The following is a 12,037-nucleotide window of genomic DNA, read 5'->3' on the forward strand; positions in this document are numbered from 1 at the left end:
CTCCACCCCTCACCTGGAAGCTCCCAAAAACCTGGTTTCTGAGCCCCCCATTCTCTCTCATGCTAAATCCTGACTGTCCTCGTCCTCGCTCCTGGAGCTCCTTCCCTCCCTGGGCAGCACTCTCTCCTGCTTTACTGTACTATGTCGTCACCCATCTCTCAACCCTAGGAGGTCCTGGCACGTCTTCCAAGGCTTAGTCAGGCCTTCGGATGCAAAACCTGCCAAAGAGACTATTTTATGGAAAACTCACACAGGGCAAGTGCTCACATGGTGGTCAGAAAAAGTGATGCAAGGACGCTCTCAAGGTCCCTCTGAAGACCTTTGGAATTGACTGTATGACATGCGAGACACTGGCAGAGGACCGCCCAGCATGGCGTGCCCACATCAGAGACGGTGCTGTGCTCTAGGAGTGAAGCAGAAATGAAGCAGCTCAAAAGAAATGCGAGATGTGCAAATCCAGAGGATCCACCCCAAACATTCACACGGACTGCTTGTGCCCGACCGGTGGTAGAGCCTTTCGAGCTCACAGTGGTCTGATCAGACACAGCCGGACACACCGTACCTTCACCCAGACACAGTGAGGTCACTTTGGTCCTCTGTGAGAATAAAGTACAACCGAGCTACCTCCGCTGGGAACGAGAGAGTCATTCTGGACTCTCTGCTCACCCTCAGACCCCCAATGTAATCAACTGTAAAGCCTGTTTCTACCTATACAACATCTCACAATCTGCCCACTTGGCTCCCCTCATACAACGATCATCTTAGTTCAGGCTTTCTTCGTTTCTCGCCAAGACGAATGCAACAGCCTTCTAACGGTCTGCTGGCTTCCGGTCTCTCCCTCGTCCAATTCATTCTCCCAAGAGCGGCCAAAAGCATCTTCCTAAAATACAGGTAGGACCGTGCTATCTCCTCATTCAAAAACCTTCAGTGGCGCCCTAATGCTTAGACAAAATACCAAACCAGTAGCCCAACGTTTCAGCACCTCCCCATCCAACCTTTTCCCAGCACCATCTCAAGCGTCTTCCTTTTGGTCATGCTATAATTCAGGCAAAGGAACTAGGAGAAGACCTATCTCTCACCTCTGTGCACCTGCTTATGCCATGCGCTTCTCTAATTCAAGCCTGTGCCCATGAAAGCCCAGCTTCCTTTGGGGCTCAGATGGGAGCCACCTCCTTGCAGCTGGCGTTCTCCTCTCCTCAAATGGTAAACTTGGGGAGGGCAGAGACAGTCTTGGTCCTGGTACAAATTAAATGCCATTTTCAACTTTCTACCCTTCAATCAGAGGTAAGAAAACGAAGCTCATGGCTGGACACTAATGCCCCAGATTTAGGGAACAAACAGGAACTAGAGGTTAGAGCACACAGTGACCTACCTGACCTCATGGGTATGTGTGAGAGGTGGTGGGATGAAACCTGTCACAGGGCAGGTAAGAGGGGAGTGGGAGCACTGTACACACAGAGGAAAGATATCTGGGGAAGGGGGATTTCAACTATCTATACACCCGCTGGAACACAGCAGCTAATGACTTTCTGGAATAGTCTTAGTAATGTTTTCATCCCTTTAAAGGTAGAGGAACTAACCAAGGAAAATCCTATTCTGGACCTGATTCTTACGAGTGGAGAGTACTGGCATGGTAATGATAGGAACCCTCGAAGGAAAGTGACAGTACTCCCAGAGCCTGTGGGAGAGGACAGGAACTCTGGGCACAGTCTGACAGGCAGCCTAGGTTTTGGGCAAGCAGCTGTCAAAGAGTTCTGAGGAAACATAGGTAGGACCCCAGGGGATAAAGTGCTTTAGGGCAGGGCTTCTTAAACTTTTTTCTCTCATGAGAGAAGTTCAGCACTTCTGAAACTGACCCATATGGGGTTGCGACCCAGTTTAAGAAGGTAAGTCAGCTCAGAAGGGATGGGAGACGGTCGGGAAAGAAATTCTGAAGACACAATGGGAAACATTTCACTGAGAAGGAAAAGTGGGATTTGTCTGAAGAGAGCACTATAGGTGCATCCCAATGAACAACTCAACAACCAAATGAGATCTGTAAGAACCATTGAGAAGATGGGAGCAAGATTCCATAAAAGGGGACAAGTACAAGAATGTATCACATCCCTGCAGAAAGTGTGCCAGGAAGAAGGTAGGTTTGTTTGTTTGTTTAAACTGTACTGGGGAAAAAAGGAAGCTCTAAGAAAGGAAAAGCCTTGACTTGGAGCGGAGTGAACGATGAAAACCCACAATGGAGAGGAGGCTAAAATGACAGCTCTTAGCTTGATTCTGTTTTCGTTAACCTTCACATTGGAGAGAACAGAAGAACAATGAAGAACAGAGCTCTTCCCTAAGGTAAGTGGGGAGATGGTAGGAGAGCAGCTGGCTGTTCATGGTGGAGTCACATCACCTGGCCTCCGAGAGCATCCCACAACCTCTGATTGTGAGAGCACCGGCAAATGCATTTGCTGGGCCTCTGTCCAGGACGCTGGAAAGATCATGGAAAACGAGAGCACCACAAGACTGAGGAAGAAGAAATGTCTCAATTTTCCAAAAAAAAGAAAGGAAACAGAGTCTGCCAACTATAGGTCCATAAGCTTGACCTTGGTTCCTAGGGAAATTCTTGAAAGGATCACGAAGCAGTTTACCTAACTTTCAGCCAAGCTTATGAGAAGGCATCTCATACTATTTTTGTGGAGCAGACGAGAGACGTCCAGACCTGGCTGGAGGGCCGGACTCCAAAGAGCAGCCATGAACAGTTCAACATCAGTGCAGCAGGAGGTCAGCCTCGGGCTGTTCATCGATGGCTTGAATCAAGGCAAAGATGGCAAACTCATCAAATGTGCAGACAACTCAAAGCCGGGAGGGAAAGCGAACAGTGGGGGACAGTCAGGATCACAGTTCTTGAGGGCTGCGCTGACTATGAAGAAGATGCAATTCAATATAGCTAAATGTAAGGTCTTTCATTTGGGTACAAAAAAATAAACTTCACAAGTACAAAATGGGGGAGGCGTGACTAGACAGATGTTGTTCTGAAAAACGTCTGGGGTTTTAGTTAGCTCCAAGCTCAATGAGTCAGTCATGTAATGGGGTAGCTAAAAAAGCTAATGCTAAGAAGGCAGTGTGGCCAGGAAAAGAGACCACAGTCCTACCGCCCTCTGCCCCACCGCCTCTGCCCTTGTCTGCTTCGCAGAAAGTCCTGGTCCAGTTCTGGGCACCACAGGTTAAGGACGACATTACAGAGCACAACCATGACGAGGAAGGAAGGAGATGAGCGTGCTGAGCTTGCAGAAAGCGGTGGATGGGCACGAGAGAGGTCTTCGGGCATCTGAGGGTCTGTCAGCGAGGGAAGAACCAGCCTGGCCCAGAGGTCAGAACCAGGAGTAGCGGGCAGAACCGCCGAGGGGCCGATGCTGATCTGAGGTGAGGAAAGCCTCCCCTCAATGAAGGCTGGCCAAAGCTGGAATGGACTGGCTAGAAGGGAGGGAGGTTCCCCTCAGGTAGACCTGGACCTTCAAGCAGAGCCTGGAGGACCACTTGGTGGAGGCGAACTAGGGGGATTCCTTCTGATGGCCTCTGGGGGCTTGCCAATTCTCAAATTCTGCGATATGCAACTCTAAAAAGTAGGATATTTCCAGCATCAAAAGAAAGTTTCCTGCCTCAGAGCAGAAAATTACAGGAAACTCAAATCCACTGCAATGTCTTATCAACTAAGGCTTAAAGTAGAGTTATTTTTGTAAATGTTGTCAGTGCGCTTCAGGCTCCATTTCAGGTCACCAGGCAGTGATGGAGGCCCTAGAATTCAAACAGGATAAGGGGAAGCCCAGAAAGCCCCCAGCTATTCTAGACAGTCCGCTGAGTCTAGGAAGACGCCCAGTTGATTCAGACTCTCAGTCTCATCAGAACAGTGCCTGAACCTTTTGCGTAGCCTAGTGCCATACGGATATTTGATAAGTACTGTGATGATTTTGCTATCATTTTGGCTATAATTCAATTACGTGGAGCAAAAAAGTAAAAGACTTGAAATAAACAGCATAAAAAAAGCAGAGGCCAGTGAACTAAGGAAAGAAGTAAGTATTAAATTATGGTACTTTGTCCTGGTCAGACCATACATGGAGCACCTGCACCCACTTGTGAGAGTCAACTAGGAAGGCAGACTCCAAACTAAGCTAGCTGTGGTACAGGAGAAAGAACACTTGGCTTGGTCTGCAGTCAGAGAACCCGGCCCAAACATCAGCTCTGTTCAATGAAGACTCAGTTTCCTCCTCTATAAAATGAGAGGGTTAGATTAGATGGTTCCTTCTATGTCTAAATTTATAACTGGGGAGCTCTAATTTCAGAAATCAACCTCTTATTTCATTGGTGACCTTCTAGAGTCTTTCCAGAATAGCTTAACTAGAAGAAGGCTTTCTGAGGCACCCAGAGGCTAGAACAGGGCCTCCCTACCCAGCCGGAGCCAGTCCTGACCCAAAGCCTCTCCAGAAAGAAGGCCACAAACAATGATGTCCTCTAATTAATCTGTGGTCAACTGGTTCACAGATGACTCCAAGGTAAGTAGATCTGGGAAGCACCTCTGATTAAATCACATTCCCCCTCTAAAGCTAGGGATCAGCCAATAAACATTTATTAGGCACCCACATTATACCAGTCACCGTGCTAAGCACAGAGGAGACAAAGAAATGCAGGAGATGGATAGGGACATCAAGGAGCTCAAATTTAATGGGGGAAGCAGCTTGTGTTTAGTTATGAACAAACAAGACATATGCAGGATAAATCGAAGGTAATCAACAGAAGGAAGGCACTAGCATTAAGGGGAAGGATGAGAGATGCCAAGAGGTGAATGAGAAGGGAGAGAGAGCAAACCATGAAAATGCCCAGAGTTGAAATGGAGAACAGAGAGAAGGCTGGTGTATCCCAGAGGCCCGGGGTCAGAAGGTAGAAGCCTGGATAGCTCCAGCGGGCAGGAGATGAAAGGCTCTGAAAACTAAACAGAGAATCGGTACTCACACTTTCCTTTACCTGTCTATTGAAATCCTCTTCGTTCTCCATCCACATGTACTCAGCAAAGGGGTTGTTTTCCTTCTCATCACGCCCATTCACTACCTGGTCCTCTTTGGATTTTGCATTGGGTGTTGTGTTGGCAACATTGGACCCATTCATCATTAAAGAATCTGAAAAAAGAAAAAGAAGGTGTGAACAAGGCGGTAGCAATGTGACCCCCTACTCAATCTTCTACAGCTTAGACATCTGGAGCTTACAATCAAAAGTTTTTCAATAACGCTGAGCAAAATCTATTAGTCTGCACCTCCTGTCCAGTAAGGACTATGCCTCTAGTTATCAAATGTACAAGTGTCTACACGGCAGAGGGAGTTAAAAACAAACACAGCTAGACAGCTATTCCTACTAAGCTGTTGCCTCATAGGACGTGGCTTTGTTACTGATCCACAGATGTGTTACACATAAACAGGAATATTTTTTAAAACATCAGATCGTGTGTAATTTGCTCCTGGAGACAACAGCGAGCCACTGGACTGGGGGGGGTGGGCGGTCACGATGTGGTCAGACTTTTGTTTCAGGAAAATCATTTCCGTGGCTGAATGGAGGATGGAATGGAGGAGGGACAGCCTCGAGGCTGGCAGACCCACCAGGCATGAGGGGATGAGGGCCTGTACCAGGGAGGTATCAGTGTCACAGGACAGAAAGGGTCTGCTTGGGAGAAGTTGCAAAGGTGGAATCATTGGGTCTTGACACTAGCTTGGCTATGGGGGATGATGTAATTCTGTCAATGTAAAGATGATGAAGAAGAACTGAGTAAAAATAGACTTGCTCTACTTAGACAAAAACGTACTAAAAAGCATGAAGTCCAAAAGCTGTTGGGTGCTTGGCAAAAAGAGACAAATGAAAGAGAAGAGAGGTCCGGACACACAGCCTGCTCTATTAGGAGAGTGTTTGCTGAGCAAGGTGAAGTGAAATTACTATTCAATAAAAACTTCTGGAAAAACTGTATTACAGCAGGTGGAAAACTAGGATTAGGCACAATCAACAAAATAAAACAGTTGCAACCTCAGTGTTTACACATACACATATTTATTCTGATCATGAAGGGAGGTAACCTATATAATCAAACACAATTACTAAAGACGAAAGCTGATTATCCAAATATAAGAATTTTGTATGTCAAATGCAATATGACAAAAATAAAAAGCAACAGACTGGGAAAAAATATTTCCAGTAAATAAAATGAAATCTAGCATCTGTAAAGAACAATACATAACTATAATAGTAATACACACTATTCTTCAATGAAACAACATTCAAAAGACATAAATAGAATTTGTGAAATACAAATTGCTAATTATAACCCTGTGAACAGATGTCGAAACTTCCTAATAATCAAAAGAATTCAAGTCAAGACAACCTTAAGATAACACCTTATACTCATTAAATGGGAAAACCTAGGATCACCCCCCCCTTATGACAAAATCCAATATAGTTATCCTGTCCACATTTTTGGGGTTAGAAGCAGGGTGCCCCCCTCTCCACCTCCACCTGAGATCTGGAAAATTTGCGTAAAATTTTTTGGCCCTCCCTTTGCACCAGAGAAGAAGCCTGAATTATTATAGTATTAAAAGATAAAATAAGTTGATATTATAAAATATTATACATATATTTTATGCATTTCTGAGCTTCTGAACTTTTTCTGCATTGTCTGCAGCTTCTGCCAAACTCCCCAAAAATTCCCATTTAATTTCTTATGCTAACCCACACTATAACCTCAATGGGGAAAGTTGCGACGTAGAAAGGATAACTGTATTTACAGGACTTCAAGTAAACAGACACTATTACATCATTGGTGGGACTACAGATTAATGGATAATTTTTGGAGAATAGCATGGCAACATATAAAAAGTCACAAACCAGATCAATCCCTAAGACCTGGTGATTCCCTTGAAAAGACTCGATCCAAAGAACGTCACGAAGAAGAAAAGAGAAGTTGTCCGTAGAAAAGTACTTTAGCTGCTTTATTTTAAACAGAAAACAAGCAGAATTCACCTCCCCACTGCAGCTCAAAGCCGCTGTTTCCTCTCCCCTAATTGTTTCCTCGTTCACTCTAGTCTCTGATGAAGAGGTGAAAGTCTCTCCGTGCAAACACTAACCCCTCCACTTGTGTGCCCTCCTTCCCGTCCATCTCCCTTTGGGAACCTGCTCCATTCACTGCCGCCCAAGAGGGGTCCAGCTTCCCCAGACACCAACAGGATACCAATGGAACCTCCAGCTGCCATGTGACCAATACATTTCCTTTCTCCATCATTTATTCCTCTATATCCTTTCTCCTGCATCTCTTCTGTAAGTGTTGTCATATTTCAGCTTATCACACACACACACACACACACACACGCCTCTCCACTGCCCCTAGAGTAACTCATTTTTAATTCTCCAAAGACTTTAGTGTTGTGTGACTCACAGCCACAAAACAATGGGAGAACACAGAGATGAAGAAAGATGATCTTTAATTTCTGTTGAATAGACAATCCAGTTCACTCTCCTCGTCCTCCTGTTTAATCCTGGGCCCAATTTATTGTCCATTTACCTTCAAATCCTAATGCAGAAAAGAGGTTTTCTTCATGCTGAGGTGTTCCTTTTCAGTGGTTAAGGACTTCAGCTAACAGGCTCTGGATGCCCCAGGGCTTGAAATGTCTGGCATGGCGTCATCCACCTCTAGAGTTACGATCATGATTCCATTTTCTCCTCGTTCACTGACTCCTTCCCCATAATTTGTCAACACGTCCAGGTCTCCCTTATCCTTAAAAACTCTTCATTTGACTCTGTCCTTCTTCTCTCATCCTATCTCCTCTCTCTTTCCCAAGTATCTATTTCTTAGCCTCACACTTACTTCTCTAAACTCTCCCCAACCCAAACTGTTCTCCAAGGCTACCGACAATCTCTTAAATTCCAGTTCAATGGCCTTCGATCAGACTTCACTTTGCTTGACCTCAGTGCAGTTTTCACAGAGCTCTGAAGACGTGACTGTGCTATAAAAATGCCAGCATTGGACACTCTTCTTCTCCTTTGCCTTCTACATCAATGCTACCTCGTGGCTTTCCATCCCACCAGTCTGACCTCTCCTCAGTCTCCTCTGCTGGATTGTCTGTCTCTCAGATTCTAATTATGGGAATCCCTCTCAGCCACATCCTAGACCCTCTTCTCTTCTATCTATACACCCCACCTTGGTGATCTCACCAGCTTCAATGATCAGCTTTATGCAGACCTCCATTTTCTATTTTATGCAGACCAGATATCCAGACCTAATCCTTCCCCCAAACTTCAGTTCTACAATACCAACTTCCTGCTGGATATCTGCACCTTATAAGCATCACAAGTACAAACAGTTCAAAACTAAACTTGTAATATGCACACATGCATGGGCTCATACTCATACACTCATACACACACACACACACTCCAGCCCATCCTGAGCATCCTTACCCTCATATCTGACCATCTTTTCTTTTGCCATCTCTACACCATTCTCTCTCCTTCAATTCCTCCTCACCACACTACTTTCCCAGGCCAGTCATCACCCTTTCACTGACAACACTGTCCTTCCTTCACTATACCAACCCGCTGGTAAATCAGTTCAAATTGACACCATTCTCTACACTCAAATCCCTTGCCTCCTGGGCCTATCACCAATCATACAATCATGCCTTGTCAGACCCCAACCTGGGGTTACTCCCTCCATCTGCCTCCACTACTCCTATTCACGTACTGCTGAATGGAGTTAGGGAAAGTCACAAAACCCTATGAACCGACTCTACTACAATTTATATTACATAACCCTAGCTGGGTCTGCGGTGCTTTGCTCCACCTCACCACAGGAGCTGTGGTTTCTAACCTTCTCACTTATCCTCCAGCTAAAGCCGAGGGGCCTCTCCTTTCAACAAGAGCTTTCCTCTTCTCCCCTCTTGTCTCACAATGCTCAGGTGCCTTGCTAAGGAAAACGCCTCAACATGCATCCCTGACCCCATTCCCTCCCATCTACTCTAGCTGATTGCCCCACATTCTAACCTTCAATCTCACTCTATCGGCTCTTTCTCTGCTACCCACAAACCTGCCCACGTATTGCCTATCCTTACAAAGTCCTATCTAGATCAATCCTCTCCTGACCCCCCAGCTAAGTTCCTTGAGAAAGTCATGTACACCAGTGGTATCAAACTCGAACAGAAAGAAAGGCCTGCAGCCAGACACTAATTGAGAAGACCACAAATGAATGTGACCTCCATTGCACAGCACACTTTTATTTATATTGTTAAACTTTTCCGTGCTTGGGCATGCCTTAACTGGTGAGCTTTTGACACCTGTGATGTATATACTAAGCCTCCTCAGGTCTTCTTAACTCTCTACAACCTACAGTTACCATTTAACTGAAACCACTCTCTCCCACATTATTAGCTCTCAATTGACAAGTCTAACTGCCTTTTCTCAATTTTCACCCTCCCTGACCTCTCTATGGCACTGCTGCTCACCTTCTCTTCTCTAGGTTTTGGGGTACTGCTCTCTTTCCCTCCTCCCTGTTTTCCTCTTGCCTAACATGCCTTCTTAGCCCTTTGATGTATTTTCCTCCAGGTCACTCCCCTTTAAGCCCGGGTGACCCCCAAGCCTCTGTCAGGGACCCTCTTCGCCATCTCACTTGGTGATCTCCTTAGCCCCCACGGGTCTACTCAAATGATTCCCAGATTCATACATCCAGTCCAAATGTTTCTCCTGAGTGCCAGTCTCTCACCACCAAGTGCCTGTCAAACATCTCAAACTGGATATTCCATAGGTATCTCAAACTCAACATCTCCAAAACAAAACTCGTAATGTTTCTCCAGAAAACCTTCTTATTACTGTTGACAGCACCACCACATAAGTGGCAAAGCGGAGATTCAACACTAGGTCATCTTACTCTGAATTCCAATTCTCTTTCTACTGCATGATGGTGTCTCTCGTGATCTATCTACATAGGACATAGGTGGGTCCCTTAATGTGTGTGTGGAGAACATACCCACGTTTTAAAAATAGTAATTGTTTTATCCCTAGTTTTTAGATCACCTTCACTTCTGAACTTTGCTTCCCTTCTCCCTGACCCAATATTTTAAACAAAGAATAAAGAAAAAAGGAAGCAAACAGTTCTGCAAAAGTAACCACCATGTACCAAGTGAGAGAGTTTCTGCAGAGTACTATCCTTGCTGGGAAGGGAGAGAGATGACTTTTCTCTTCTCTTGAGCTAAGCTTGGTCATCAATCAAAGCATTACGTGCTTAGGCACTTAATCAACAGGCCCTAGAGTCAGATGTACAAAGAATGAAACGATCTCTACTTGCAAGAAACTTATGATCTAATGGGGAAACAACAATACAAACGTGTCTGTTGCTAGTGGTGGCAGTCCTCCGTCCTCAGAGAGGACCAATGACAACACAGGGTCATGTCCTGACTCTTGCACGAATTAGATTTAAGTGAGGCAGAGTTGCACAAATTCATCAGCCTCACTCTCTTCCAGAGTCATCCAAGTCTAACGGTGGGACAAAAGTCAGGACGACTGGCGGTGGCCCAGTGTCTTCCATGTCTGACCAAGCTCCAGGCTCTCCAGAGAGCCTGTTTCAGCCGCCTTTATGGCCACTGGTACAAACTGCTCCCATTCTCCCATTCCACCAGGGAAGACTTCATCTGCTTGTGGCCAGGTGGTCCCCCTCAATTTGGCTTAGCTCATCTGCGAGGCGGTTTACTAGGGTGCGACAGCTGCCCGTGCTACCGCTTCTTGGAACCACAGACGACAGTCAGGTGAAGGTGGGCACCAAAGCTGGATGAGCAGTCCTCACACCAGAGGTGCCAGTCCTCCCTGAACACCCCATACACCCACAAACATGCATACATGCATACACACATATGGAGCATAAACATAAAGTGAATGAATGTACATATGTTCCAGTAGTTTGGGAAGAGGTTAGGTGGGTCAGGAAAGGGAGCATGAGCTGTGTCTTGAAGGAATAGAAGGGCTCTGAGGAAGCAGTAACGTGGGATCGTATTCTCGGGATGGTCCACCAAGGAGCAGAGAGAGGGTCAATCTGGCTAGACTGAAGAGTATGGGACACGGAATGATGTCCAGTGGGACCGGAAAACTACACGTCAAAGCTGAACAGAGGAGTTTACATTTGGTTAAGAGGCAACAGGAAGCCAGAAGTCAACCAGAGTTGACTGAGTAGGTCAACAAGCATTTATCACGCACAGACTATGTGCTCAACACTGTGCTGAGCACCAGAGATACAAAGAAAGGCAGAAATAGGATCTCTGTCCTTCAGGAGCCTCCCAGTAATGGGGGAAAAACATGCCATCTTCATACAATGCCCATACAATATATATACCTATAACACTATCAGTAGATATTAGTACATGTCTAGATAGATCTCAGAAAGAAGATACTGGGGGAGGAAAAAGGGAAGATGAGAAAAGCCCCCTTGACACTGGAATTTGAGCTAAGTCTGGAAGGAGGCAAAGGTCTGCGAAGGGAAATGGGGGGAGCAGGTGAAAAGGCATACATGAAGGAGATGAATTCTATTCGAGCAACAACAAAGAAGCTGGTGTCACTGAGTTTTAGAATACATGGATGGGAGGAGTGTATAAAAAGAGGGGAAAAGTAGGAAGAGGCCAGGCTGGAAAGGACTTTAAAAGCCAAGCAAAGGGTCTTACAACTGATCCTGGAAATAACAGGGAGCCACCTGAGTTTACAGAGCGGAGCGGAAGGCTGGGCAGCAACTAGATCCGATTCGTGTTTTTAACAAACTGCGACAGAGTGGAGGACGGACTGGAACGGGGAGGGACCTGATTAGGAAGACCAACCAGCCGGCTGCTGCAGTAATCCAGGCAAGAGGTAAAGAGAGCCTAAGGGACTTACTCACGGTCACCCAGCCAGAATGGAGCAGAGGGGGACCAGGAGCCCAGGCTCTCTATCCCTTACACCACAGGCATTCAACACAGCTCAGGGGCCATATGTGGCCAACAACTGCCCCAGTGCTACC

At 45.9% G+C, this 12,037-nt stretch overlaps 1 protein-coding gene across 2 annotated transcripts in view; it reads right to left on the minus strand.

Moving 5' to 3' along the window:
- The window catches only part of PAIP2B (poly(A) binding protein interacting protein 2B), a 69,930-nt gene that overhangs the window by 13,290 nt on the left and 44,603 nt on the right, over positions 1–12,037 (minus strand). The window contains exon 2 of one of the 2 annotated variants that reach the window (XM_027840004.1): positions 4,987–5,150. In XM_027840004.1, coding sequence (XP_027695805.1) covers positions 4,987–5,142 — 156 coding nt within the window. In that variant the 5' untranslated portion in view covers positions 5,143–5,150. The remainder of the gene's footprint in view (positions 1–4,986; positions 5,151–12,037) is intronic. The other variant, XM_027840005.1, reaches the window with a different exon arrangement.

Source organism: Vombatus ursinus, unplaced genomic scaffold, assembly GCF_900497805.2.
Source record: "Vombatus ursinus unplaced genomic scaffold, bare-nosed wombat genome assembly UNPS02014837.1, whole genome shotgun sequence".
Lineage (NCBI taxonomy): Eukaryota > Metazoa > Chordata > Mammalia > Diprotodontia > Vombatidae > Vombatus > Vombatus ursinus.